At 45.7% G+C, this 26,905-nt stretch overlaps 1 protein-coding gene across 4 annotated transcripts in view; it reads left to right on the forward strand.

The window, feature by feature from the left end:
- Ica1 (islet cell autoantigen 1) overlaps positions 1-23,648 on the forward strand; it is a 135,524-nt gene extending 111,876 nt beyond the window's left edge. For all 4 annotated transcript variants that reach the window (XM_032906943.1, XM_032906941.1, XM_032906942.1 and 1 more), the window contains 3 exons: positions 1,818-1,856; positions 10,294-10,563; positions 23,377-23,648. In XM_032906943.1, coding sequence (XP_032762834.1) covers positions 1,818-1,856; positions 10,294-10,563; positions 23,377-23,498 — 431 coding nt within the window. In that variant the 3' untranslated portion in view covers positions 23,499-23,648. The remainder of the gene's footprint in view (positions 1-1,817; positions 1,857-10,293; positions 10,564-23,376) is intronic.
- The last annotated feature ends 3,257 nt before the right edge of the window (positions 23,649-26,905 follow it).

Consider the following 26,905-nt stretch of genomic DNA (forward strand, 5'->3'; position numbering starts at 1 on the left):
GCTCAGATTTTGCCCTACCAGGTGAATCCTCAGGCCACTGAGGTAAACTGAACCCTACCTTAGGAGGAGGCTGCACATGGAAGGTGCCACTCTGTGCCCCTTTGCCATTCTGTTGACTCCTTACCATAAAGGTACAGAGAATGGGAAATTATGGAGAAACCAGTACCAGTGATCAGGGAAGGATATGACCCCTTCACTAGCTGTTAAAATCCTCATAGTTGGGGAGGTGGCTTACATTAAATGGGTAGCTACAGATATTATGTAGATGACAAAAGCCACCCAGCCTCTATCAGAAAGGCCCTTGCAGGGACATTCTTCCATCTTCCCTGCCTTGAGCTAGGCTACGGGATGCCGTCTCAGGAAAGGAGAGGGAAGAAGCGTGTCCTGGACCTCTTCTTCTGCTCTGTTCTTCACATTTTCTTCTTTCACATTTCTTCTTCATTCTTCATATCCAGCTTTCCCTTCCTCTTTCTATAACCATTGGCCATGCCTACGGTCCCCATCTTTCCTCCTTCCTCATTTATTTTCAATCTGCCTTTCAGCAGAAAATAGAAAATAGCAAACAAAGAACAGGGACGTGAGGTTCATGCCTCCTTGTATACAGTTTGTGTACTATGTGAGTATACAGAAGAAAGCGCAAATTTTATTTTCTCATCTGGTTTCATTGGATGTGATATTTGCATAATATTTTGAGATTGTGAATCTATTATCATGAAGTGGCATCTGTCTTTTATTCTGAGACCTGTAGAGGAACAAACTAAGTTTGAGGCTGGTTTATCATGTGTGCATGCATGCATACATGCCTATGCCTGTTTTTTATTGTGAGCCACAGCTCAGTCACAGCACCAGTGAGTTCAAGGCACAGAGGTTTCCCATGTTCCTTTGTCCCCACACATGCAACTTTTCACTGTCTATATCTTACACCAGAATGGAATATACATATATGTACATATAAATTAAATATAATTTGTACATATATGTGTGAAATATATATCTGATCTATTATATATATATACATATGTATATATATATGATCTATGAGCCTTAATAGACGTATCCTTATTACTCAAAGTTCACAGTTTGTATAATGTTCACTTCTAGTGTTCTGTATTTGATGGGTATTATAAATATGAAATGTATTTCCCATTGAAGCATCATATCAAATATTATTGCTGTTTCCAAGTCTTCTGTCCACCCTCGATTCATCTCCTTACCCACCCAGCATCCCCTTAGTGTCCTCTGGCCTTTTCTCTGTCTCGGCAGCTTTTCTCCAAATTTGGAAATATTAAAATCTTAAACAAATTGATTCTTCATTGAGTAGTCTTTCTTTTTATCTTAACCAGGCCCATAAGGTTAAAATGTATCAGTGATACCAAGTAGCAGTCAGTCATTTAAGTCATTCATTTTTCCATGAATGGGAAAGAGAGCCCTATATTAGAATTGTATGGGTTATCCACCGAGCATAACAGGGATTCATGGCCACATTTAAATTCATGGAGAGCCAGCAGCTGAAGTAGAAGGTAAACTGAGGACCACTGCTTTGCCTGAGTGAGTTTAGATTGTTTATTCTTTCTGACAGTGTACATTTACCTCACAGAAAGCACATAAACATGCACCATTGTGAGCTGGCCATAACCACTTGCATGTGTTCTATTATAGCGGAGGAGGGAAAAAGCGTTCCGTCTTCTCTAGACAAAAGTTCTGCAGATGATGCCTGCTCAGGTAGGCTAAGGACAGACTTCCCAGTTTAATAATTTACTCCAGCACCAAATGTAATGGAATTAACTCATAATTTATTTTCTTTCTCTTCTCTTAAGGACCCATAGATGAACTATTAGACGTGAAACCTGAGGAAGGTAAGATTTACATGTTCTTTGGAGTTTATAATTTGATTAAATTTTTAACTTCTCTCTTTTTTCCATGCAAAGAAATTCCAATACTTATCTTTTTTAATAGCTTTGCAGTCATAAACAAAAAAAATTGAGATGACAGCCATTGTAAATGACCTTACCTGTGACTGACTAAGCAATTATTTAGTATGCATGTTACTATATAGTGTCTTTAAGGCTGACAGTTATGACAAAAGTCTTATGTTGTAACAGAAAAACTAACCTTTCAAATGAGAAACCTGTGGATTTTGAATACTGAGCCTCCCATCAATGGCCTGAAGCCATTGGATTCATATACAAACCCTGTAAGGTTCAGTTGTTGTTGTGTGTAAACTGGAACCAAACACAACAGCCTTGCCAGGTAGCTGTCAGGAATGAAACTCATTCAGGAATATCCTGAGAGGGGTGTTTTGTAGTTTATGATGCAAGGATACTCTAGGAATGATAGTGAGTTGAGAAAGGAAGATTTGGAGTGTTCACGAGATCTTATGTTGTGCTGTATTTTCCTTGATCCACCCGACTAGACCTCTTAAGCTGATAGCTAAATAGCCCCCTAAAAGAGAATTCAGGACCCTGCATTTGGATGAGACATCTGATACTAAGTAATCTAAAGAAACTGGATAGTTTCAGCATAACCCTAGTTTCTGCTTTTTAATCCAAAGGTTTCCTTTGAATGATTTACCAAGAGTTCAAAATGCTCCTAAGATTCTGAGCCATACAAAAGAGTATCCCTTGACCTGGAGACTGGCATTCTGCCCTGTTCGTACAGGTTTCTTACAGCCTCTAAAAACTGACTCAAGCCACCCTGTGGACCTCTGTTAACTAGGGTCAACTCAGTCTGAGCTCCACCTGGTAGACTGTTGTAGTGATAGATGCTTGAGAGAAACAGTTTAAGGAAAGGTCTATCTTGGCTCATGTTTGCAATCCAATGTCTCCTGGCTTCGCTGCTTTTTAACTTGGTGGCAAGGCAGACTCTCATGGAGGAAGGGCATGGTGGGAGAAAGCTCTTTATCTCATAAAGGCCAGAAAGCCAATTAACAGAAAACAGCTAGCACCAAGGTACTCCTTCAAAGACATGTTCCCAGCCAGATACTTCCTCTAGCTCAGTGATCTACAGTTCCACTGCATCCCAATTGTCCACTCAAATTCTGAGTCCACCAGTGGCTCAGCTATTGATTTGGGCAAAGCCCTCATGGTCTAGTTTTCTCTGAAACACAGATACTCCCAGAGGTATGCTTAATCATTTCCTAAGTGACTCTCAATCCAGTCAAGTTAAAAAATTCAGATAAACCATCAAAGTGTTGACTGACTTCACAGAGGATTAGAAAAGAAGTCTCTCAGTGATAGAAAGTCACCACGACTTTGCCATGAACTTCCCAGAGCTGGCGATTATAGACCCAGAGGCAGAAGTCTGCTCGCCTTATTAATGTCTTACAGAAGGCATCATGCTATGTACTAGTTTATGAAAATGACATGTGATTAGTGAAACAGAAACCATACCAAGTACTGAGATGAATGAGTCAACAGTTAATGCACGGCCATGCATGGCCCCCATTTTTGTAAGGACCTTTCACCTCTGCTTTAAAAATAAAACATTTTAATGGAATAAAAATATCCTTTAAAAATTATTTTTGGAGCACTGAAATACTTTATTCTTACCAAAATGTTATGAGAACAGTATACCATGCCCTAAGTATCGACTACCCAGTTTCAGGCAGCCTTACCATCTAGTAAATGGATTAATAACCACACCCATGTGATTTTAATGGATTGATATTTCCTAAACCAGGCATATTCTTTGTTTATAACTGTACTTAATCTTATTGCTTTAGAAGACTTGATTTCTGAATAGGTAGTATTTTTACATTAGCACATAAGATAACAAAATATTATATTTTAAAAACTCACCCCTGTTTCTTCTATACTTTAACCCACACCCCATTTTGAGAACAAAGTATCCACACACCCCCACAGGAGTCCATATGCTTGTTTCCTTCTCCCTTTATAAGGGGGTAAACATAAATTGGCATTATACAAAGATTTTTTTTTTTAAGTTTTTGATAGAATACTACAACCTTAGCCTAAAGCCCGCATTTCTTTACAGAATTAAAATCAGAAATGCTACTGCATGCGGTCACCTGCCTGCATTGCTAAGCTTTCTTGTATGCCAGGGTCCATTGGAAGAAGATTGGCATCTTTTTTTTTTTTTTTTTTTGGAGCTGGGGACCGAACCCAGGGCCTTGCGCTTCCTAGGCAAGCGCTCTACCACTGAGCTAAATCCCCAACCCCGAAGATTGGCATCTTATTGAAAGCAGCTCTCATGCCCCATTGCTTTTTACTTCTAAAGAGGGAGCTGGGATGTGCTCGTCCCTAATATATACATACACACACACACACACACACACACACACACACACACACACACACACACACACACACACACACATATATATATATATATATATATATGTGCTGGTTCTCAGGCAGAAAAATGGAGTCACAGATCATCCTGACCAAGTGCACCCTCACACACACACCCCTGTTCCTTCATCACTATGTCCCATCACTATTGTCCCACAGAGCCCTGTGGTGACCCTGTATGATGCTCTCTGCTGTCTGTGTGTTCATCCCGGGAGGTGGTGTCAGCCCTAAAACCACAGCCACACGTATAAAGCCACTCTCAGCATGCGGAGACCCTGTGACCGAAGAAGGAATTGCCCGCGGATCTCGTCACCACGAAGTGCATTGCCCTTGCAAAACTGCCTCGTGGCCTAAATTCTGAATTAAAATGCTGGTTTTAATATCCAAACATTAGGAAGAAGAAATAAAAAGCACTTAATCCAAGAATGGCTGATTTAATAGGACCTAGGAGTAGTTAACTATAGCTCGCTTTCTTCCACTAAGTGATAAAGTGAAGGAAAACCAATATTTGGCCACACCGTATAAAAATATTTTGATAACAAATTAGTGACATTCAGAGGTTCTTGAAAGTGGCTCTGAAGTTACCGTATGACCACACATGACATGTGGCCTTCAACCACCAATTATAGCATATATAAATCTTTGTGCTGCTCAAGCTAGACACCCCCCAAACCCCCGCCAAAATAGTATACTACAGAAAAATGTAGTATAAAGCAAGTGAAATTTTGATAAGTTCAATTTACCTGCTTCTTATCAACAAGTCTTTATGAAAACCACAAGGTCTAGGCCAATTAAAAAACAAAGCAAAACTATTATCCATATTTCACAAACATGTTAGTCCTCTTTCTCTGGTACTGTGCACCTTTCTGTGTTCTGGGCAGTTAAAATGATGCCAGTTCATCCAGCAGCCAGCAGGGCTCTAGCGGAGAACCTTTAGCCCAAAGCAATCATGTGCTATCATACGGCGCCTAGTTTCTCCTGAGTCACTGAACTGTCCCCTGCAGTCACCCTTAGAGTCAAACAAGAGATCTGTTTGCTGTGCCTCAGGACACCCAGTGACCAAGTATTAAATTCTTCATCTGCTCATGTAAACTCCTCCTTCAGTACACTAGGGTATGCTGGTGACCTGGATCACCTTACGAAGTAATGATACACTTTTTCTTTGCACATGTTAGACAAGAGCTCTACCACTGAGCAGCCCCGCCCCTCCCCAGCCCAACAATAATACAGGTTTACAATAAAATACTGAAAGCGGAAGTATGTCAGCAAACACTTGTCATCCCAGCACTTGGGAGGTAGAGAGTTGAAGTTCAGGTGTTCAAAGCCAGCATAACTAGTTTGAGCCAGCTCAGGCCACAGGAAACTCTGCTTAAAGAAACCAAATAAATAATAAATGCCCTGAATCCTGTGGTAGAGGGCTCGCTATGGGATTATTCCTATAGATTCTTCAAAAATTGTTTCTAGCCCCACATTTTTATCAAGAGAGGTTAGAATGGGGTTTTAGCAATCAGGTATTTTTATGTATGCCCACTTGGGTCTAGCATTCTTGAATTGTTGTTTTGTTTTTTCCCAGGGAGCACATACAGATCCTTACACCACCCCATGCCTACCCTGGCCCCTGACAATTGGGGCTTTTATTTATTTATTTATTATTTTTAAACCCGAAGGGAGTTTTTTCAAAGCAATGAACACTTTGTTAGCAGACCTGACAAATGTTTTTCTGCTTAGAAGTTTTTGTCGGGTGGTTTCCGACTGTCATCTCCCGCTGTCTTTGGGGTGTTAAGAGGGTAGTGCTGGTGTTTGGGGTTTCATCCGCACTGCAGGCCTGCGGCCTTTGAGATTAGTCATTCTGTGGGGTGTGGGGAACGGGGAGAAACCCAGAGATGTGAGCCTTCCTGTTTCACACAGATGAAGGTAAATCAGGTGACATTTATCTGCTTGTTGTGCTGTGTTCTCATTTTCTGTCTATGTAGTTATTTTCATCCCCTGTGCTCCTAATTTATGCTGAAGTCATGAAACGCGATATGATTTCCAAAGTACTATCTGAATGGTTTCCCATCAGTTTTCCACGCTCTGCCTGAACTCGAGTTCCCTCTACATTTGAGCATTTACAAGCTAGAACTCACCCCTTCAGGACCAGTTCTTCTAGGGACTGTTTTCCCAGGACCCAGGCTTCTTATTTCTGAGTGTTGAGTAAGGCAGGCACATGGAGTGCTTTTTGCCATCTTGGACATTCTGCCTGTCTCTGCATGGTACTTAGAGGAACCCTCTGGCCTTAGAAACCTCACCCCTTCACGAAAGCTTCTTCTAGGAGTTCGTGTGTAAGGGCTCAGTGCTATCTGTAACTAAGAAATCTAACCTTGGACAGGTTATCTAACCTGCGTCTATATTTCCTCATCTGTAAAAGAAGTTCAAGGAAATAGTTTGTAAGATCTTCTTCATTTAAAACAGTGTGTGTGTGTGTGTGTGTGTGTGTGTGTGTGTGTGTGTGTGTGTGTGTGTGTGTGTTTTCTTCACTGGAGACAACAGCACGTTCCCAGGCGGGAAAGCAGCACCTAACATGGCACCTTAGCTAAACTATGTGCTTCCCAGGAGGCAGTGCTGCTAGGCGGCCTCATCCACCTCAGCTCTGGCAGACCATGTGGAGATCCTGTACGCCTGACACTGGGAAAGCCACTACTCTACACTTTACCACGTAGCTGTCAGGAGGAGCATTTGTAAAGTTCTGAACAAGGGATGATCTCACAGTTGGCCTTGTCGAAGGTGCAGGGTAGATCACCTCCTGCAGCTTCAGGTACCTCACCCGTGTGCACACCACAAAGGATAAGATAAGAATTTGTGGTCAAGCGTTGGAGAACTTGGATCGAAGGCAGGCATTTTGGAGACTCTAAGCCAAAGAAAGTTGTGGCCCCCAACTCAGGAGCTGCCTTGATTTGTCTGCGTGGGTGCAGGCTCTGATAGGGGTTCTCCCGAGGGCACTCTCCCATCTCTGTGTTTCCTTTGTCCCACTGGAGTGGCTCTGTTTTCAAAGCTGATGACAAGAGCTCACCCTCCAGAGCCCACTAACAAGCGCTACTTCGCAAGTCACAACTTGTCTGGTTACGGACATGAACCTGTCCATTTCGGCTTGTAATTAAGTTTCTCTTACAAGTTATGCATAGTAATTTCAGGCATCTTAATTATTGGTGTAATAATTGGGAGGTTTCCGTGTTTTATGGTTCAAGTCAGTACCAGTTTCCTTGCTCCTGCTTTAACCATTAAAAAGCCAGGGTGTGATGACTTGTTTTTAACTTGCAACTTTTTAATAATATATTTTTAAATGAATGAATAAATAAGCAGAATGCTAAATAATAGACCACACTCAATGGCCGGACTTCAGTAGAAGCAAAGTCTGAGTGTATCACTCACTCCAGAGAGTGCTTTCTCACTCTTGTGACTAAAGTGCTTGCCTTGGTTAGGGTCTGGTGTTAGAATTCTTTAATCATAAGGATGGAGCCCATTTGAAACACTTTAGGTTGAAAATTTTGCTTAAAATACACCCGTCCATGTAAGTGAGGACACAGCAGTACACTGGCTAAGCAAGACTCCCTCGGGGGCTGTCTAGGAGTGCTGTCTAAATTCCGTTTCCGGCTACTTCGGTTGTTTTCCTTTCTGTATTGACTTTATTTTCACTAACAGCCTCAGGTTTATATCTTTGGATCTGAAACTCCCAAAGAAAGGACGGGTCTTTTTCTATCCAGTTTTCATATAGCAAATACAGGAAAGTCTTCAGCATGTGTCCTCCCTGAGTCAGTTACTAGAGAGAGAGAGAGAGAGAGAGAGAGAGAGAGAGAGAGAGAGAGAGAGAGAGAGATATATATATATATATATATATATATATATATATATATATATATATATCTGCTCAACCACATGCAGAGCAAAGGGTGATAAGGTCTCCTCCAGGCACGTCACCAGGATCACAGAGAGAAAGTGCTTCTTTCAGGAAATCGGATCCTGCAACATGAAGCCTAGACACTAAACAAGGAAGAGAAGTTTTATCGTCTGCTTATGTGTAGAGGACTCGGGATCGGAGATCCATTGTTCTGCTGTTCATGGTGATCTTTGCTGGACAGCTATCCCAGTCACCACCGTGACCCCTCCCCAAGCCTGGCTTTTACAGGCATTACTAAAAGATGAGCTTTAAGGTCCGACTGAACAGGTGTCGCTTAAGTGGGTTTGCCCTAGTAATCATACATTTTTTTCTCCAGGCCAGAAAGAAATCAGGAGAAAGGGTTTGGGGACACCAGTGTCACCAGAAAATAGGAAGTATAGAGATTTGAAAAGTAACTACAGCTTAAGAAGGTGTTTCTGGGAGAGATGGAAAGAGGGGGGATTCATATGTTAATTCATGTGTTGAGGGATAGATACATTGAAGGTACTATCCTTTCACTCCTTCCTGTATGGAGGCAGGCAGGCAGGCAGGCAGGCAGGCAGGCAGGCAAGCAGCCTGTACCACACCATCTGCCTGCCTCACCTACCCGCCCAGTCTGGGGGCCCCTGTAGCCAGCGGGGAAGCCCTATTCACAGAACCAAGTTGCGGCCTTTTTCACCTCGCACACCTACAGGCTATGTCTGGCTGAAAATGCCGTTGATAACGTAAACAATAAAAGTGCTTAAATTAGACAGTTGCCTGATTAAAGTGATGTTTTGCTACTATTTTAAAACATCTAGTGATAGGAGCTACTAGAGTTTCCCCTCCCTGATTTATAGCCAGTTTGCTGAGTTAAAAAAAAAAAAAAAAAAAAACCAAATCAAACAAAACAAAACGCCCTTAATCTCTAGATTTTTATGTAACATGTAGGTGAAAATAGACTTGGCAAAAGAACACAGAGAAGCTTTACTTAAGCAGTGATAACCTTAACTACGACTTACCAGATACATGAATATATTTGAGGAACTCCTAATAAATCTTGTTTATCATGGCCTTCAGAATTTCGGTGTTGCTCAGAAAAACATAGAAACCATAATGGTTTCCGTGCCTCGTGGCTTACAGTAAGGCTTGCAGTTTGCACGTGGCAATTAAATTCCACAAACAAAGCAACATGTGATACTTCCCCCAGCCCTTCATTCTTAAAACAGGCAGGAAACGTCAATGAAAGAGCCTTGCACAGGATTTATGAGGGCCACGTCCCTGGTCTCCTTATAAATAGTATTCAGTGTCTGGTCACTGTTGATATATGAGAATGGTTCTCTCCTTAAAGTCAGCTGCCCACATGACTTTGATGCAGTATTCCTAGCATCCTGACATTCCGAGCTGGCCATCCCTCCTACTACTAATGTTTGAGGCCCATGAAGTGAACCCTCCTCATCGGACCAGCTCCTTCCCTGCCACTCTCTGGCTGCTCCTCATAGGCAAGCCAGATCCAGCTCTCCCTTGCTTCCTGCAGCTGCTACTGCAAACATCCCTCTTGGGCGCTGATGCACCTCCTGACACGCTCCCCTGGGCCAGGGCGTGGTTAGCTTTCTCCCCAGCTTGGGTGGCAAGGCAGGCTGCCACATGGTGTGCTTGCTGCTCCAGCCCGGGCAGTGTGGATTGAGGGCTTGTGTGGGAAGATTCGGGAAGGCTTACAAACAAGAAACTAAGATCTCCGACAGCTTCCAATCCTGGCTTTGTTTGAGACCTGGGAATGTTTTTGTCAGACCTGCTTTTATGTTAAGGAAAAACCCAAACCCTAGACTTTTCTGTGGAAAATATTTCAGTGCAATTTTAGCAATGCTCAGAAGCTGTATTTGCTTTGGAAGAAAGGGGACAAGGGAACATAGAATTTAGAATGTATTTCTGAAATCTGTTAATAAAGGGTGTCACAGGGCAAACTCTTCTGGTTACCGTTTCTGAAATCTAGCCGTCATTCAGATTGTCCCAGTCCTGCTCCTATGACAGCTCTTCCTGAGGCTCAAGCTCTGGGAAGTCATAAGCTCTGTGCTGTGTTCCCTCCCCCAGCTTGCCTGGGTCCCATGGCAGGGACCCCAGAACCTGAAAGCGGGGACAAGGACGACCTCCTGCTGTTGAACGAGATCTTCAGCACTTCCAGCCTGGATGAAGGGGAGTTCAGCAGGGAGTGGGCTGCGGTGTTCGGAGATGACCGGCTGAAGGAACCAGCTCCCATGGGGGCCCAGGGAGAGCCAGACCCCAAGCCCCAGATAGGCTCTGCATTCCTCCCTTCACAGCTTTTAGACCAAAACATGAAAGATCTCCAGGCCTCTCTCCAAGGTAGGTGCCACAGGGACTAGAAACACTTTGATGGTTTTGCTTATTCGTTCATCCCCACCCCTTTAATAAGAAGTATTTTTGTCTGTGTATGCATTCTCTATTTTTACTTTATAACCAGTATCTTTTAATTTTATTATTAGTGTTATTTATTATTATCATTACTACTACTACTACTACCACTCCTACCACTCCTACCACTACCACCACTGCTGCTGCTACTACTACTACTACTACTACTACTACTACTACTACTACTACTATATCATCCAGGTGCTTTTTAGCCAAAATCTCCAAATCACACCCCAGCTTTAAGACAGTGTTAGACTCAAGATCAATTCTCTCTAATAATTTTCTCCCTCTCTCAGTACTTTCTTAGGCGAGTGAGGGGAGGTTCTGGATCACACTCCCTCGATTTGATTTAAGTTAGTTTTGTGACATGCACGAGAGGATCATGCCCTAACAGTTAAAACCCGGTGGCCTGGCCACCCCTGACTAGCCAGTACATATCCATGAGATATACTGGCTGCAGGCCTGCATACAAGCCCTCGCTGTAGGCACTAAGTGGCATTTCGTCGGACCCTTTAACTTTGTCCCCTGCATATATTGTACTCACTCTTGCTCCAGCCACACCTTGACCCGTCCCTACCTCATGTATGCCTCAATTCAGCAGTTCCTATTCTGACTACAGCATGCAAAGGAAGTCCCCATCTCAGTCTCACAACAAACAGTTCTTGACCAAAGTATTCTTCACTCAGAAGGGTTCAGTGTGCTCCAGGTCTCAGCATCAGGCCACATGCTGGTTGAGCATTGCTTGTGTGCCCCGATCCATTACCCCTCCCCCAACTCGCCCCCCCACCCCCGCTCCCTGCCCAGTGATTCAGAGTGCAAAAGCAAGCTCCAATGGTGAAGCCTGGAGTTTCTAAACTGGAGAAGGAAATCATTTTCTTCTATTGTGAATATTTCTTTTTTCTTTCGTCTCACACTGCATATAAACCAAGATAGGCATGACAACTATTAAGACAGGTCCAAACTCTTTTGGTTTTTCTAAGAACTTTAAGCTATCTCCTTAATAAACACCATGTTTACCTGGCACTTAAAGTGCAGAGCAACTGGCAGAGGGGGGAATGATTAAGTAATTATGAGCTATTACAGCCTTAGCTCTTTGGAAATGAGATCATTCATACGGGACCTGGAAGGCAAAATGAACCCCCCCCCCCTTTTACTTAGTGAATTACCTTTCCCTTTTACTTTCTTTGTAAATCCTGTTTTGCACCCGTCTCACATGTTAGCCGTCACGGGATTGGAGGTTAGAGGGATAGAGAGAATTCTAGAAGTCTGCTTCTGTTCACTGTTCTACCTCGGGCTTCACCTTCTCCTTCACTGGGTAAAGCCCAGTGAGCAAGCCTGCCAGCTCTCTTCATGTTTACCCCAACCTTCTTGGAGGAGAGGGCCTAACAGGTGTGGGCGCCTCCAGAGGCCAGATCTTCAACCCACCTCTGTGAGGTTCTGTCATCCCTCCTTGAATGATCCTTACTAGCCCTGCCCCCAGCCCTACTGCGCATGCCCTACTGCGCATGCCCTACTGCTACGGGGAGCTATCGAGGCTGACAGTTCCTGCCAGAGTGAGAAAGCAGGGTTCCATAGCCTCTTCCTGGACAGATAATGTGTGAAGAGCCCTCTGGTCAGAGAGAACCCAAGAGCTATAACAAGGCGGTGACTGTGGGCTTTGTATGATCGGCCTGAGATCGGCACCAAACCACGTGTGGGACAGCGGAGGGAGGTGTTCTGACAGTAAGAAATTCGAGGTGTGACCTGGAACGGGAAAGAGCTTGCATGAAGCGAGGCTGTGCTTTCCTCAGGCAAACAATGTCATTTGATAACGCCACGCCAATGCTTTCACAAGGCTAATATACTCCCTCATTGGCAAGCATCTTCTGCCCCCCCCCCCCTGTGACAAGCACTGGAAATGTGTCTGTGAACACAGCCAGCAAAAGCTCTCTGCCTTCCTGGAACTTGTTTCCTAATGGGGAGGAAATGGGGAACAATAAACATGAGAAATAGTACACAGTTAGTAATGAGAAAATAAACAACGGTCGGCTGGCTAGGGAGTGGTCTGTGCTGGGCAGTGTGGACAGAGCTAGGGAAGCCAATATTGTGGGATGGCAGGGTTACTAATCAAGGTGAGAGACAAGCAGGCCTTGCTGAGGATGAGAATTAGCCAGTGGACAGAGGAGACAGCCTGTATTGACCCTATAAGGTAAGAACATACACAGTGTGAACGACGTCTGCAGGAAGAGCACTTCTCAGAGCTGTCTCAGCAAGAGTGAGCAGAATGAAGAAGTGGAGAGATGCTCCAAGGCCACAAAGCCAGACCGTGTTATAGGCTGGGTCACCTACGCCAAAAGAAGCAGGCTACGTGGGGCGCTGTATACACAGGGCAAACCTCCAGTCTCCTTCCAGCAGCCATGTTGAGCTACCAAACAGCCTGATCTGCTTTGCTATTTAACACCGTTTTTGGTTGTTAGTGTCCTCTCTTTTGGGTTTCCAGTAGGACTAATGCTAAAGTTACCTGGTGATTATGGAGTTTCCTTTGCATGTAAACGGCTACCAACAGAATGCCTGGAGTGTTTGAAATAGCAAGGGAAAAAAAATGTCTACGTGGTTGCAACATAGTCGTCCCGCTCATCGTCCACCACAGCTCCAGAATCTTGGTGGGAGCAGCTTTCATGCAGTTCAGTGCTTCCCTGATTCACGATGGATAACAGGAGGGGCTGTTGGTAATGGTTGAGCACTTTGTAGGCTTCTGTCAGGATTCCTTTCATCCCCCAAATAAGAAGGCATGAATGTCAGCCTAAGATTTTTTTTTTGCCACTGCATTCATGGGTGAATAGAAAATCCATCTAATATGCATGAGTAGCTGTATGTAGATAAGAGTTTAATAATGACTGTTAAACCTTGGCCACATTGTATTAAAATGGATTCCTCTGGTTAACCAGATCCTGTCAAAACCTAAATTCAGCAATGACTGAAATAATTAAGAAACTAAACACAGGAAGGTGAGGCTTGTTGGCATATTGGTTCAGTGGCTCTGTGTAGGAAGGAGCTGAGCCCATTTCTTTTGTAGTTGCCCTCTTCTTCCTCACCCTGTGGTGGTGGTGAATCTCTCTGCAGCTCTCTGGGGTATTACTTTATATTTAGTAAGTGAGGTATTGGTCTAGGCTTATTATCCCAGCAGAATCTTATCTGTGGGTTGGTTCCCATCTCCGAGAGGCTAAGGCGTAAAATCTAGTAATTCTGTGAATCTGCCAGCCACAGACTGTACGATTTCATCAGCCAGTGCTCAAGGCGGCACATGCTGGGTGCCAAGGACTGTGGTCTCTCTTCCTGTGTCACCTCAATCCATTTAATCTGCTGCTTCCCAGGCACACACTGTTATCATCTACACTTTAGTGACGAGGAAACCAAAGAAGCAAGCAGTTTGTTGGCTTAAGGTCACACTCTTGGTAGAGGCAGCTTTGAACCTGGACAGCGTGACTAAGGAGCCGATGCCTGCCACCAGGACGTCCGTGACCCTTCAGCACAATGTCTGACGGCCAAAGTAGCATCCCACAGGCCCTTGGGGCATCTGCTGCTTGGGGAGCAGGGCTTATAGTGATCAGCCTGGCTGTGGTTTCCTAGTGTCACACAGGAATGGGGACATCCGTGCAGACAACTGGATGAATGGCGGTACAGAGAGACAGGGTCCTTGTCTAACAAAATTGAGTGATCATAAGGAGTAGAATGTTTGAAATTGGGTCTTTATAGGTAATGTTTGAACAAGAAAACACCATTCATTATTTGGCTACCTCCCTCCCCTCCCCTTCCCTACCTCCCTCCTCTCCCTCCCTCCCCTTCCTCTCTCCCTCCCTCTCTTCCTTCCTAGTAAAAGCTGTAGGAGTTCACAACAAGAATTACAGGTCTGATCAAGTCATTTTAAAACTCAGAAGAATTAATGGGGTTTCTCAGAGTTTGAGAACTCCTAGCTCGGTTTCTGTTGCTAGGATAAAGGCCATAATGAAAAGCAACTTGTGGACGGAAGGGTTTATTTCACTTCACACGTCCACCTCACAGTCCATTATTGAGGAAAGTCAGGCATGAATTCAAGCAGGAACCTGGAGGCAGAGCCATGAAGGAATGCTGTAAGTAGGCTCGCTTTCTACGGCTCAACTTGCTTTCTTCGAAAGCCAGGACCATCTGCCCTGGAGTGGCCCACCCACCGTGGGCTGGTCCCTCCCACATCAATCATTAACCAAGAAAATTTCCCCAAAGGCATCCACACAAGTCACTCTTACAGAGGCAATTCCTCACCTATAAGGGCCCTCTTCCTAGATGACTCTAGTCTATTGACTAGTGTGTTAAGTTGACAAAAACTAACGGGCATATGTGGCTAGCACTTCCTGTACCCGGGAATGAGGAGAAAATTAAGCCTTTCTGGAGCTTCTAAATTTGAGTAGGACGAGCCAGCCAGAGAGCACAGGGCAATAAGACACTAAAGAAGGCTTGAAGCCTCATAGTATGTGTCCTTCCCAACTTTCAAATCCTTTCATTTAAATACAAGAAAGGTTACCAGCTGCTCAAAATAAGTACTCCAGGAGATCGCTCAGCTCAAGATCCTGCAAACAAAAGCTGGAACTCTTGTTACAGATTCACAGAATCACAGACACTTGTGTTCCTGCAGGGCGTTCTTCATTTTGCCCAGATCTCAGATGCTCTAGTCATCTGGGTGCGTTTTGGGCTTGGGTTATCTCAACTAAACCTCAGGCTGACCTCATCTCTTTCCACTCCTGGGTTAGCGTGGTGCCAGGTAGCTGCCATTTCCAGTGCTCGATGGCAAAGTGTCAAGGGAAAGAGAGCCGTGTGTATTTATGGCATGCGCACAGAGGGAACACTTTGCTTGTGCTGTTAGCTCCCTGGAGGCAGCAGGGCCCTGCTGAGCAACATTTGCAAGAGCTGCAGGATTCAAATGCCTCTGGTACACAGAAGGATCCTTCACAACCTACCCTCTCTGTAGATGAGGAAATCCAGGAACCTCAAAAGGTCATGTGCCTTGCCAAGTTCTCACACTTTCCACCACTGCAGCGCGGGCTAAATTCTCAGCTTGGTTTACAAGGTCCTTTAGTACCTAGCCTTAGTTTCATGGCTGCCCGCAACTCCCACACCTTTACTTTGCATGACTCAGTGACGTAACTGTGCCAACGAGCCGGTATCCTTTTCTTTAGATGGCGGTGTTGAAATATGAACCAAGCTCTCCTGGAACTCAGTAGGTAGCCACGGCTAGCCTCAAGCTTTCAGTCATCCTCCTGCCTCAGCTGCTCAAGTGCTGGGGACACACACCACGACCTGGTGAATCATAGTCTCTATCCATGCATTGGACTCTGGCCACACTAAGCTTTAGTGCACCCAGATCTTTCCACCAATAAGGCCCTGGCACCTTCTACATGGAGCATGCTGTCCACACCTACACATGCGTAGCGCCATACTTGGCTGACTTCTCCTAAGTCTCAGTCTTGATGTCAGTTCATCCACACCCCAGCAATCTGCATTAGCTGTTTCTGCTCCACACGCACATTACACCCTGTACTTAAATCACCCTCTTACCTCACCTTATGGGAAAACTGATTTCATCTCTCTCTCTCTCTCCCTTGGGTTGTCATAGAAACAGGATCCACAATTGTGTTGCTCGCCATATATTCAGACCATAGCTCAATGCCTAGAATTCAGTGGGTGTTTAAAATGTACTTGTTTGAAGTATGGATGGGTGGAACGGGGGGGGGGATGGCTGGATGACTGGATGGTAGGCGAGTGTGAGAGCAGCTGACGAATGACGCGACACCAGGTTAAAGGGTGACAAGCCTGTGATGTGAACCCTTCAGACGACACTTCAGGGTTTACTCCTGAGGTGTGCTGAGGGATACAGAAAACCTGAGAACTTTACTGAGAGCCTGCTCTCTAGCTTCCCTATCACTCGGTTCTACGCACAAGGTCCCAGTTCACTTGTACTGAAACCCAGTGAAACAGGAATCGTACTCATACCTTGCAGATGTACAATGAACCTGGAGGGTCATGGCCACCATTGTTGTGGTGTTCCTCCTTTGTTTTTCATAGCCAGCCCCTGCCCCCAGACCCCTAGGCTGAGATAGCAACCCTGCCTGGGCCCTTTGCTTTAAGTGGTGAGACACAATCACAGCAAAGCCTTCTCTGGCCCATGTGCCTTGGCTCTGCTTGCTCCTCTTGCTGGGCAGTATTAGTTCTGGCTCATTGGTATTTCCCCATGTGTACACAAAGGGAGCAGGGCCGCTCTAGCAAACTTTTATGTGTGTTTTCTGCAAATGGGTAGCACATTGACATGTCAGAGGCGCCCAGAGCTGGCAGTTTGTTCTTGAGCTTGGAGTGCCCTCCTACCTCCACCCTTCACTACCCCTCTCTTGAAAGAATTTCTCTTGACGTTAGGGAGACGTCTTTCTAGCCACACCTATGTGTTAAAAAATGCTGCTGCCAACTACCACTGGCTAGGCAACAGTTGATGGCAATTACTGGAATATTAGCAACACCAAGTCCTTTCTCAACAGCAGTTTCTCCTGACAGAAGGCAAGACATTCGAAATCTGGTTGTCATTCCACCCATAATTATCCTCATAGCACCCTTCCCCTAAATAATTTCCAGAGAGATATGAAGGAGGCTGGGATTGCCACTGACCTCAGGGATTTGTTCAATAGCTGGTATCTATCACATCAATGCCATTTGATCCCCCTTGTGCCCACGTTCAAGCCGGTAGAAGGATGGTAAGACGTGAATGAGACTATGCTGGCTGTTAATTGTGCATAGCATGGGGGGGAGGAGTCAGGATGTCCCTCTGTCTGTAAGATTGCTGAGGATTTCTATCCTACCCCACCATCTAAGCTTCTGAAGAAGAGATGGTGTCAAGTTCTTCCTCCCTCATGTATGTCCTCTGCAGTGGGAAAGCTTCCCTCTGTGGATTCCCAGTGTTCTTGTGGAGCTTCTGACTGGAGCTAAGCTATAGCAAATAGTCCCTAGTTACAGAAGCATTCACCTGGATGTCAGCCGTAGACTAGGGGTTCTGAGCATTTGCCTAGTATGCACAGTACCCCAAGTGTGATTCCCAGCACCCCCCAAAAGAAAATACCTTTTTTTCTTTATGAAGAAATCTTGCACCATCATCCCTTGACTTGATCTGCTTGAAAAATACAATTCTTGGTGCTGAAGAGATGGGTTCACCCTTAAGTGTGGCATTGCTCTGGCCGACGGCCCAAGCTTGGTTCCTAGCTCAAAACCACCTGTGACTCCGGTTCCAAGGGAGACCTGATGCCTCTGACCTCTGTCGCATCTACACATATCCTGCACACAGGGCCTGCACATATCCACGTCCTTCACATGTCCATACACATAATTAAAACAGATCTCCAGGTAATGAGAAAATGGAGTTTTGACTTCTGGCACTTTTGAAATGGGACTTGGTGTACAGATTCGTGGCATGCTCCAGGAAAGGGGGTGAAGCTCCACTTTAGGGTGCTTCCTGATGGCCTTGAGGAACACATACCACTCTGTACTCAGAAAAACACAGTGAGCCGGATGCATGTTCTAATATAGTGTTCTTGAGAGCCCTGCTTGGACATGCCTATCCCACAGGGTCCTACTATCTATAGCAGCACCAACTTCTGGACTCACTCCTCACACAGATCCCCTCCACCCCACCCCACCCCGAATTGATTCAGGCTCTCTCTGGAAGTAGCATCTCTATGAACTCAGTCAGAGAGCAGTGAGACCCAAGAGCCTAAAACTGCACAATTTCTCATGGCTGCCTAGGAGGATGACATCCTGAAGGAGGCCTGGAAAGTGTCCCTTTCCTCACTCCAGCCCCATCAGCCTAACAAACATGTTGACCCAGCCAACCAGCAAGCCATCCAAGACACCATTCCCTAAACTAACGCTGGTCTCAAGGATTCCATTTCAGTCAGTCAGGATCTCTAACCGGCTTAGAGCTGACACGCTCTGGGAGACAGGCTGCAGGGTTGGAGGGAAGGAGACACAGTGCTGGTGGGCAGGTATGGGACAAGGAAGGACTCCTTTCAGCTTTTCCTGTAACTGACACCATTGGGCACACATTTACATCCCAGCCTTCGCTTTCTACATTTACCGCTTTTATGTGATTTGGGTCTAAAAGGAAAATGTTTCAGAGCCAATTTTCTAGGAACTCGGGAGTTTCTGTTATTCCTGGATCACACCAAATACTGGTCATCTAAAATTGTTTTATTGAAGTATAATTTACATGCCATAAAATTCACTCACTGTGAGCGAACAGGTCAAGGATTTCTCATAAATACATACGGTGAGGTTTGAATTCCAGAGTCTCAGAAGGCTTCCTTGACATCTGGAGCTTCCGGTGGCTTATGAATTACCCTGTATATGTTTAAGAAACATTTCAGCGAAGAGCAATGCCATTTAAAATCCCTTTCTGTTTTCCATTGTTTTATACTAAGGAAATAGGTCGCAGGCCATCTGTTTCATTACTTATTAGTCTTCATTATTGAGTCTGTGTACTGCCCATCTAAAATGAAGTCATCGGGCCAGTGAGTATTAGAAACCATATGGGCTGCCAAGTACAACGTGGCCATGTAAGATGGCGCACCAACAGTATGCTTCTTGCACCTTACAGGGGGATTTTTTTTTTTTTTTTTTAATTGAGTATTTTTATATACATTTCGAGTGTTATTCCCTTTCCGGTTTCCGGGCAAACATCCCCTAATCCCTCCCCTCCCCTTCTTTATGGCTGTTTCCCACCCCCTCCCCCCCCTCCCCCATTGCCGCCCTCCCCCGACAGTCTAGTTCACTGGGGGTTCAGTCTTAGCAGGACCAGGGCTTCCCTTCCACTGGTGCTCTTACTAGGATATTCATTGCTACCTATGAGGTCAGAGTCCAGGGTCAGTCCATGTATAGTCTTTAGGTAGTGGCTTAGTCCCTGGAAGCTCTGGTTGCTTGGCATTGTTGTACATATGGGGTCTCAAGCCCCTTCAAGCTCTTCCAGTTCTTTCTCTGATTCCTTCAACAGGGTCCTATTCTCAGTTCAGTGGTTTGCTGCTGGCATTCGCCTCTGTATTTGCTGTATTCTGGCTGTGTCTCTCAGGAGAGATCTACATCCGGCTCCTGTCGGCCTGCACTTCTTGCTTCATCCATCTTGTCTAATTGGATGGCTGTATATGTATGGGCCACATGTGGGGCAGGCTCTGAATGGGTGTTCCTTCTGTGTCTGTTTTAATCTTTTGCCTCTCTATTCCCTGCCAAGGGTATTCTTGTTCCCCTTTTAAAGAAGGAGTGAAGCATTCACATTTTGATCATCTGTCTTGAGTTTCATTTGTTCTAGGCATCTAGGGTAATTCAAGCATTTGGGCTAATAGCCACTTATCAATGAGTGCATACCATGTGTGTTTTTCTGTGATTGGGTTACCTCACTCAGGATGATAATTTCCAGTTCCGACCATTTGCCTACGAATTTCATAAAGTCATTGTTTTTGATAGCTGAGTAGTATTCCATTGTGTAGATGTACCACATTTTCTGTATCCATTCCTCTGTTGAAGGGCATCTGGGTTCTTTCCAGCTTCTGGCTATTATAAATAAGGCTGCTATGAACATAGTGGAGCACGTGTCTTTTTTATATGTTGGGGCATCTTTTGGGTATATGCCCAAGAGAGGTATAGCTGGATCCTCAGGCAGTTTAATGTCCAATTTTCTGAGGAACCTCCAGACTGATTTCCAGAATGGTTGTACCAGTCTGCAGTCTACAGGGGGATTTTTAATAGTTTGTCTTAATTCAAGAATCATAGGTCTGAACCTTTCTGTGTGCCAGTCAGTGTCCTAAATGATACAAGAACGAAATGATACATAACCCACGGCTTCAAGGGTTCATGACACCAAATGTAACAAAAAGTCAAACTATTAAAAATGGTGGACATTAGAATAGCAGGCTAAACAAAAGGTGTTCTATTGTTTAATTTTCATGGTATATACAGTGTGACATTTTCTTCCAGAAACTATTCACAGACCCATCTGAACTCGGCAATTCAAACATGGTCTCTCTTTAGGGCTTTACTGGAGACTAAATTATTCTCTACAGAGACATACAACACACTCTAAGCAAGAATGTCACAGTAAAAGGACAGTCTCAGGCACAATGACCCCCATAGCGATGCCATCTGATGGTCAACATTTTAACACGACGGTCAGCAACGGGCTTAGTGAGCAAACGGTTAGCTGCTCAGCACTCTGAGGAAACACTTGCACACCTGTGTTCAGACACAGGACTTCCTACAGAAAGAACTAAAGCAGAGGTTTAAAGATGTGTGTGGGAGATTAAGGACCAGCCATGCCAAACTAGCCAGGACAAACAGTAAATGTGGGGACTGGAGGGGCTTGCTTCCCTAAGACAAGAGAGCTAAAGGCCTCTAACCATGCTCATCAGGGAGGGCACAGGGGTATGACAGGAGGCTGGCTTACCCAAGTGACATTGTAAGGTCAGGCATAAAGTTAACATTAACACTGGCTCTTCACGCTCCTCTTTTGGGATGGACTGCTATTAATTTCAACTTTCCAATGTACAAAAAGATGCATAGAACCCTCTAGGTAGAGATGCATGGTTTCTAGTTCTATCGCTCTGTTATTGGCATTCAGTTTTAAGGCTTTCCCCCTTGTGACAGGAAACCATAGATCTTGATTTCCTGACAGTTTTGGGTGTAGTCATGAAGTCACCATGTTCCACCAGAAAATAGGTATGAAACATAAAAGGAGAAAAGTAATGCTTTGATACAGCACTGTTGGTTGCTTTTCAAAATCCATTGTCTTCGTTAGTTGGCCATGTATTTCCATTAGATATGATCTGATGCTTCTGTTCTGTCAGTTTCTTCCCCAGCCCGGGGAAGTTAGAAAGGTCTTGTCACACCATCCTCTGCTGGAGGCCACCACAGGCAGAAACCATGTATGTGACCAGCAGCTGGTGAGGTGGGGTGACAGTTCTTGTTAGATCTAATATCCTTTGGTCTTGACTACTAAGCTGGGCTCCTTAGTTGTCTAAAGAGTTCCTTTTAAGCTCGTGAGATCGGTTGTTTTGGAACAGGCCCCTGAAGTGCGCATCTGCTGGGCAGAAGATCTCGTGTGTATTCTCAGCTTTATCTCTGTTGCTTTGGTCATCACCCCCTCTCCTTTTGACCACAGGACATGAGAGGAAACGTCTGTCCCATTATCGTCAGAAAGTGTTCCTATGATGTTCTTTTAAGTGCTGTGCAAATAATTCGCACCTGGTTTTACTCCCAGTGGAGACCTGGAGGATCTGAGGGTCGGTCCCCTTAAAGTGCAGTCAGCTGGCTTAGCTCTTAACTACAAGTCTGTGATTACTCCCTGAAGACCCTCTCAAACCTCTGTAAGAGGTTAGAGGGAAGGGGAAGTAAGTGTGTAGCATATTTTCACTGGGGATATCTTTAAGATGCCGTTACCTTCTCTATCAAGAACTGAGATAAACTAATCTATTTATATCAGTCTTTTCTCATCCAGTATCCTCATATGACCTCCAACATGATGACTTGAGTTTCTCTCTGGTCTCAGTATGTCAAATCAAAATAAGCCAGGGGTTTCGAGAACTGTGCACGTGAAGGTTACCTGTAGTAATAACCTCTTTGGATTACTCTTCAGAGAACCGTTCGGAATACTTAGTCTTGGCATCACTAGCTGTTTCTATGTGCTATGTGTACTAGTTGTATCTCGTATTTTATGACATAATACATACATTGCCTCTGTCATTACAAAGTAATGCGCCCATTGGGTATTACGATGAGAATTACGGAGATGAACCGAAAGCATGGCGTGCTTCCTTCACTACCTTAACAGTTCAGTGTCCTTTAGAGAAAGGACCAAAGGATTTATGTAACTCCAACCCATTCTATCCCTTCAATCTAGCCAGTTTTGAGACTCTTTTCAGCCAGATGGCGAGCACATTCCTAGCTGCTCCTTGCAAGAAGGGGTACCCTAATACAGAGACATTTATTCATGCTTCTGACGTCTCCACCTGTTGGAAAGGGGCAAAGGCACGGCTTATCAAGCCAGTGAAGTAGATCCTCACGTGGAATGATTTATAGGAAAGAGTCCCAGCTTGTTTATAAATCACCGGCATGAGGCACTCCTTTGAAAATTCTCTCCTCATCTGGAAGACACTTTAGCTGTCTAATCATGGTTTCTGGGGAGTCAGAGAAGGATAAGTAGAAGGAAGAGCTCCAGGGAGGCCAAGCAGAGCCATCTCAAGCCCATGAAGGCAAGGCAAGGGTGGAGAGACTGGGCCCGGGTCTGACCTCCCGTGGGCCTGTGCCTTTGAAGGATGAAAAAAGAAACACTAGATTGCTCCTGACCCAGGGGACTCAAAGGGATCGCTCCAGCAGACACTGGAAGGCACCGTGCTTCCTCAGCCCTTCAGTCTGATTTGTGAAATAGCCATTCTGGTTCCTAGTTGAGGGAGACAGTATGTGGGGTTTTGAGTACCTCTGTGAGCTGTAGCCATTGCTGGAGTTGCACTGCAGATAGAAGTTAGTTAACTAAGCCTCAGGCCACAGTTTGTGTTAACCAGCCCTTCAAGGGATATGAAGTTCCCTAATGGTTAGAGACCAAGGGTCATGGGATTTGTCCCTTCTGAGGTGCCGCTGGACCTGCTGAGCACAGCATGGCAGAGGTGGTCTCTGAGAAGGTGGGTTTGTTCACGTTTCTTCTTCTTTCCCCAGAGCCTGCCAAGGCTGCCTCGGACCTGACTGCCTGGTTCAGCCTCTTTGCTGACCTCGACCCCTTATCAAATCCTGATGCTATTGGGAAAACCGATAAAGAACACGAATTGCTCAATGCATGAGTCTGCAACCTTCAACAGGGGAGCCCTCCGGCCACTCCGCAACACCTCATCCAGGGCTTGCAGAAGTCTAACGTGCTCAGTACGCTGTTTTAATATTTACATGCCATTTTAATAAAACGAGAGGGTCACGGCCCTGTTTCTATCGCTATAGTTATTTACTCCTGTTTGGTTTGTGTGTTGTCCATGTGCCTTGAGCAGTAGAGGGCAAGTACAAAGGAGCAGGAAGTCACGGCTCGCCCTTGCTGACATCCTTCAGGACCACCACTGCTGTGTCCCTAAACCATGGTAAAAATCCAGGGCTAAATTACACACCTGAATGCGGGCTTACGTCACACGTCCTCAGGGACACCAGGAGGCTAAAAGTTCTGTAAGCACTTTGTAAGACCTTGTGTCCCCATCCCCCTCAGAAGAGCCTTCAGGAAGAGCCCTTCTCCTGCCGCGACACCTCCCACCCAGCTCTGGGTAACGATTCAGACAACCAAAGGGGCGGTCTCCTGCCACACGTGACTGCGGCCGCTCGCCACACTGGCAGATGAGCTGGGCTGCTTTCTGCTGCGTGGACCTTTCCGTTGGAGGCAGCCATCCCTGCGCATCCTGGTGCCTCCTTTTATCTCCTCCATAGCTGAATTCAAAAGCGAAAACTCCGGGAGCCTCAGGGAGCGTTTTTCTTTTTAAACAGAAAATTTTAAACATCAATAAGACAACAACATTTGATATCCAAATCCAAGTCGTGGATTCTGTGTGGAGACCCAGCTGGGCTAAGAAAAGCATCGTGGAAGGTGCAGTAGAGGAGGCCAGAGACCCAGGGGCAGTTCTGCAGGTATTGGCTAGACCTGTACATCCCCAAATAAGGCAGCCAGCTACAAGGGTAATAACAGATTCACATGGGAGCACATCAACAGCTCAGAGACCCCGTCAGTATCGCAGACCCCACAGTTGGCGTCTCCTCTCCTACGTCACAGGTAACCCACTAAGTGCTACTAAGCACATGCCCTGACGTTCATGTAGATCGTGGCAATGCACGACCATAAGGGCCTTGTAGAAGGGAGGAACCAGTAGTGGTCCAGAGAAAAAGTTCTCTGTGCGTAAGCCAGGCAAGTAGTCTCTGCCGGGCCCCTGTTGCCTATCTCAGAGAAGGCCTCCTGGGCTAGCTTCAGACACACAGGAGTACCTCAGGAAGGACCTGACTGCAGTTCTAAAGCCACTCTGAGGGGTGGAGACCCAGGCTGTTACAGATGTCTTCTTGATATAGGCCACGTCTGGGAGCCAGCTGGGGGCTTAGCTTGGGTATTTTCCCCGGCTTTGCTGTCTTGGGCTGTCAGCGGTATCATTACTAGAATCGTCTCTAGCAGATTTCTCAGCTCCACCTTAATACACTCTGAGGTTGTCATGATACAGAGTCAGAGCCCAACCTTACACTCCTCTAAACACAGGCATGCCTGCCATCCCCTTAACCTTAATGTACCATCCCAGGGCCCGTTTGCTATATGAGACACCACGAGAACACTCTTCAGTCCTCAAGCGCTTCCTCACAGCCTTCGTCCACCAATGCAATATGGTGCCTCTAAAAGCACCTTCAGTTGTCTCCCTGAGAGTGTGGCTCCTGCCCTACCTCTCTTCTCTGGCCATGCCAGGATGATGCCTTCCTAGCCTGCCTGGTCAGGTATGTGCTTTAGACACACGCCTCTACCATGAGACATTGCCACGTGAGAGTCACCTTGGGAGCAATGGATTAATGATGCCAGATCAAGTTGCCCATCAAGGAATGAGGACTAAGTAAGGATCCTAGTTCCATCCTGGGTCATATGTGTTTGTAGCCATGAGAACCCCGGAAGTCAGTCACAGTGAGGAGCTGAATCTGGAAGGCCTGTCTGGCTCCATCTAGGCATTGAGGAGGAGGTGGAGGTTGAGGGAGGTGGAGTCCTTCTGTTTTGAATAGGGTAAGCAGTGGGGGTGGGGGGGCTGCATTTTTAAAACTGATCAGCGAGTCGGGGAAAGAGGATCACAGTGGTTGAATAAGCTTTGCAACAGGAAAAGGAGAGGGTTGCTCACGGAGGCATTTTCTCCCCGAACTTTCTTTATATCTCTCGTGAAAAGGAAAGAAAAGAAAGAGACTCCGTCTCCGTTCCCGTCCGCAATCCACTCGGGCAGCCCCTTGATCCCTTTTGAGAGGCATGTTTTGATCCTGCTCGCACAAAGCCCCTTGACCACCTCTCCTGAGTAAGCAGCAGCTGCTGCCTGGTGCCCTTGTGAGTACCCTGTTCCCCGGCCTGGCCCAGGCTTCCTCTGGGACCCACCTTGGGGCCTCCCCAACTGCCCATCAGGGTTATCTCCCACACGAAGGAGACAATGTTTCTTTACCCTCTTTGCCAACAGGCTTGCTTCATCTCCACCCCCCCTCGGGCGGCCCGCCTGAGCCACAGTTACAGCGGACCTTCAGACACAGACAGACCCAGGCTCTCCTTGGGTTTCCTGCTGTTTCTGATGGCTTCAGCATGACCCCCGAGGTCCCCTCCCTTTTCCTCAGCTAACAGATAAAGGACGCACACACTGTAAGGAGGGGCCAGGCATGATTCTGTGTGTGCCCGCCTTCTTTCCCCAACTGGCACGGGCTCTCGGTTCCCTTCACAGATTCATTCCCCTCGAAATGTAATTTTAGAAATGTCAAGTTGATTTTGAGTTCTGGGTGAGTGAAAAGGAAAAAAAAAAAACGAAAAACAAAAAACAATCCGTCATTCTCAGAATTAGAAAGTACCGATTTAGAAAGAGCGAGCACGTCTCTGGTTTTTGTTTTGTTTTGTTTTTGTTTTTGTTTTTTGTTGTTGTTGTTGTTGTTGTTGTTGTTGGAAGTTTTTGCCCAAGAAAATGTGTTCTCCTTGAAGCCAGCACCCCTGGGTATTAAATCCATTGTGCTTTAGCCAATTCTTATAACTGGTGTGGGGCTAGGGCTGAGGGCGCTGAAAACACTTTGTGAGGCTGCCCACCTACCAGATGACACCCACCAGGTCCCTCTTGCCTGTTGTTCCATCCTGCAACTTCTGGAGTCAGCACTGAGCTCCCCTTTTAGGAGGTGCTACACGAAGACCCCACCCCAGAGCCGGTCTCTGGCAAGGGCTCATGGGTAACATTAATTGATTTTTTCCAATACATCAGTGCCGCACCTGGCTTTGTGATCAACTAGTGTCCTCCACAAAAGCCAGGTAATCCTCTGCTTCCTGCTTTGATCAGAGGCAGCTTCCAAGCCCTCGGACTGGCATTCTCAGTCCAGTGATGTTAGTAGTAATGTCAGTTGTGTTGGAACACTGATACCAACTTGGAGGCTAATCCATACGACTGACCATGGCTGCCAAGAAACCTGCACTGGGAAAAGGCTTCTAATAAATGATCAATGTTTCTGGTAGACGTGG

The sequence above is a fragment of the Rattus rattus genome, chromosome 6 (genome assembly GCF_011064425.1).
Source record: "Rattus rattus isolate New Zealand chromosome 6, Rrattus_CSIRO_v1, whole genome shotgun sequence".
NCBI classification, from domain to species: Eukaryota; Metazoa; Chordata; class Mammalia; order Rodentia; family Muridae; genus Rattus; species Rattus rattus.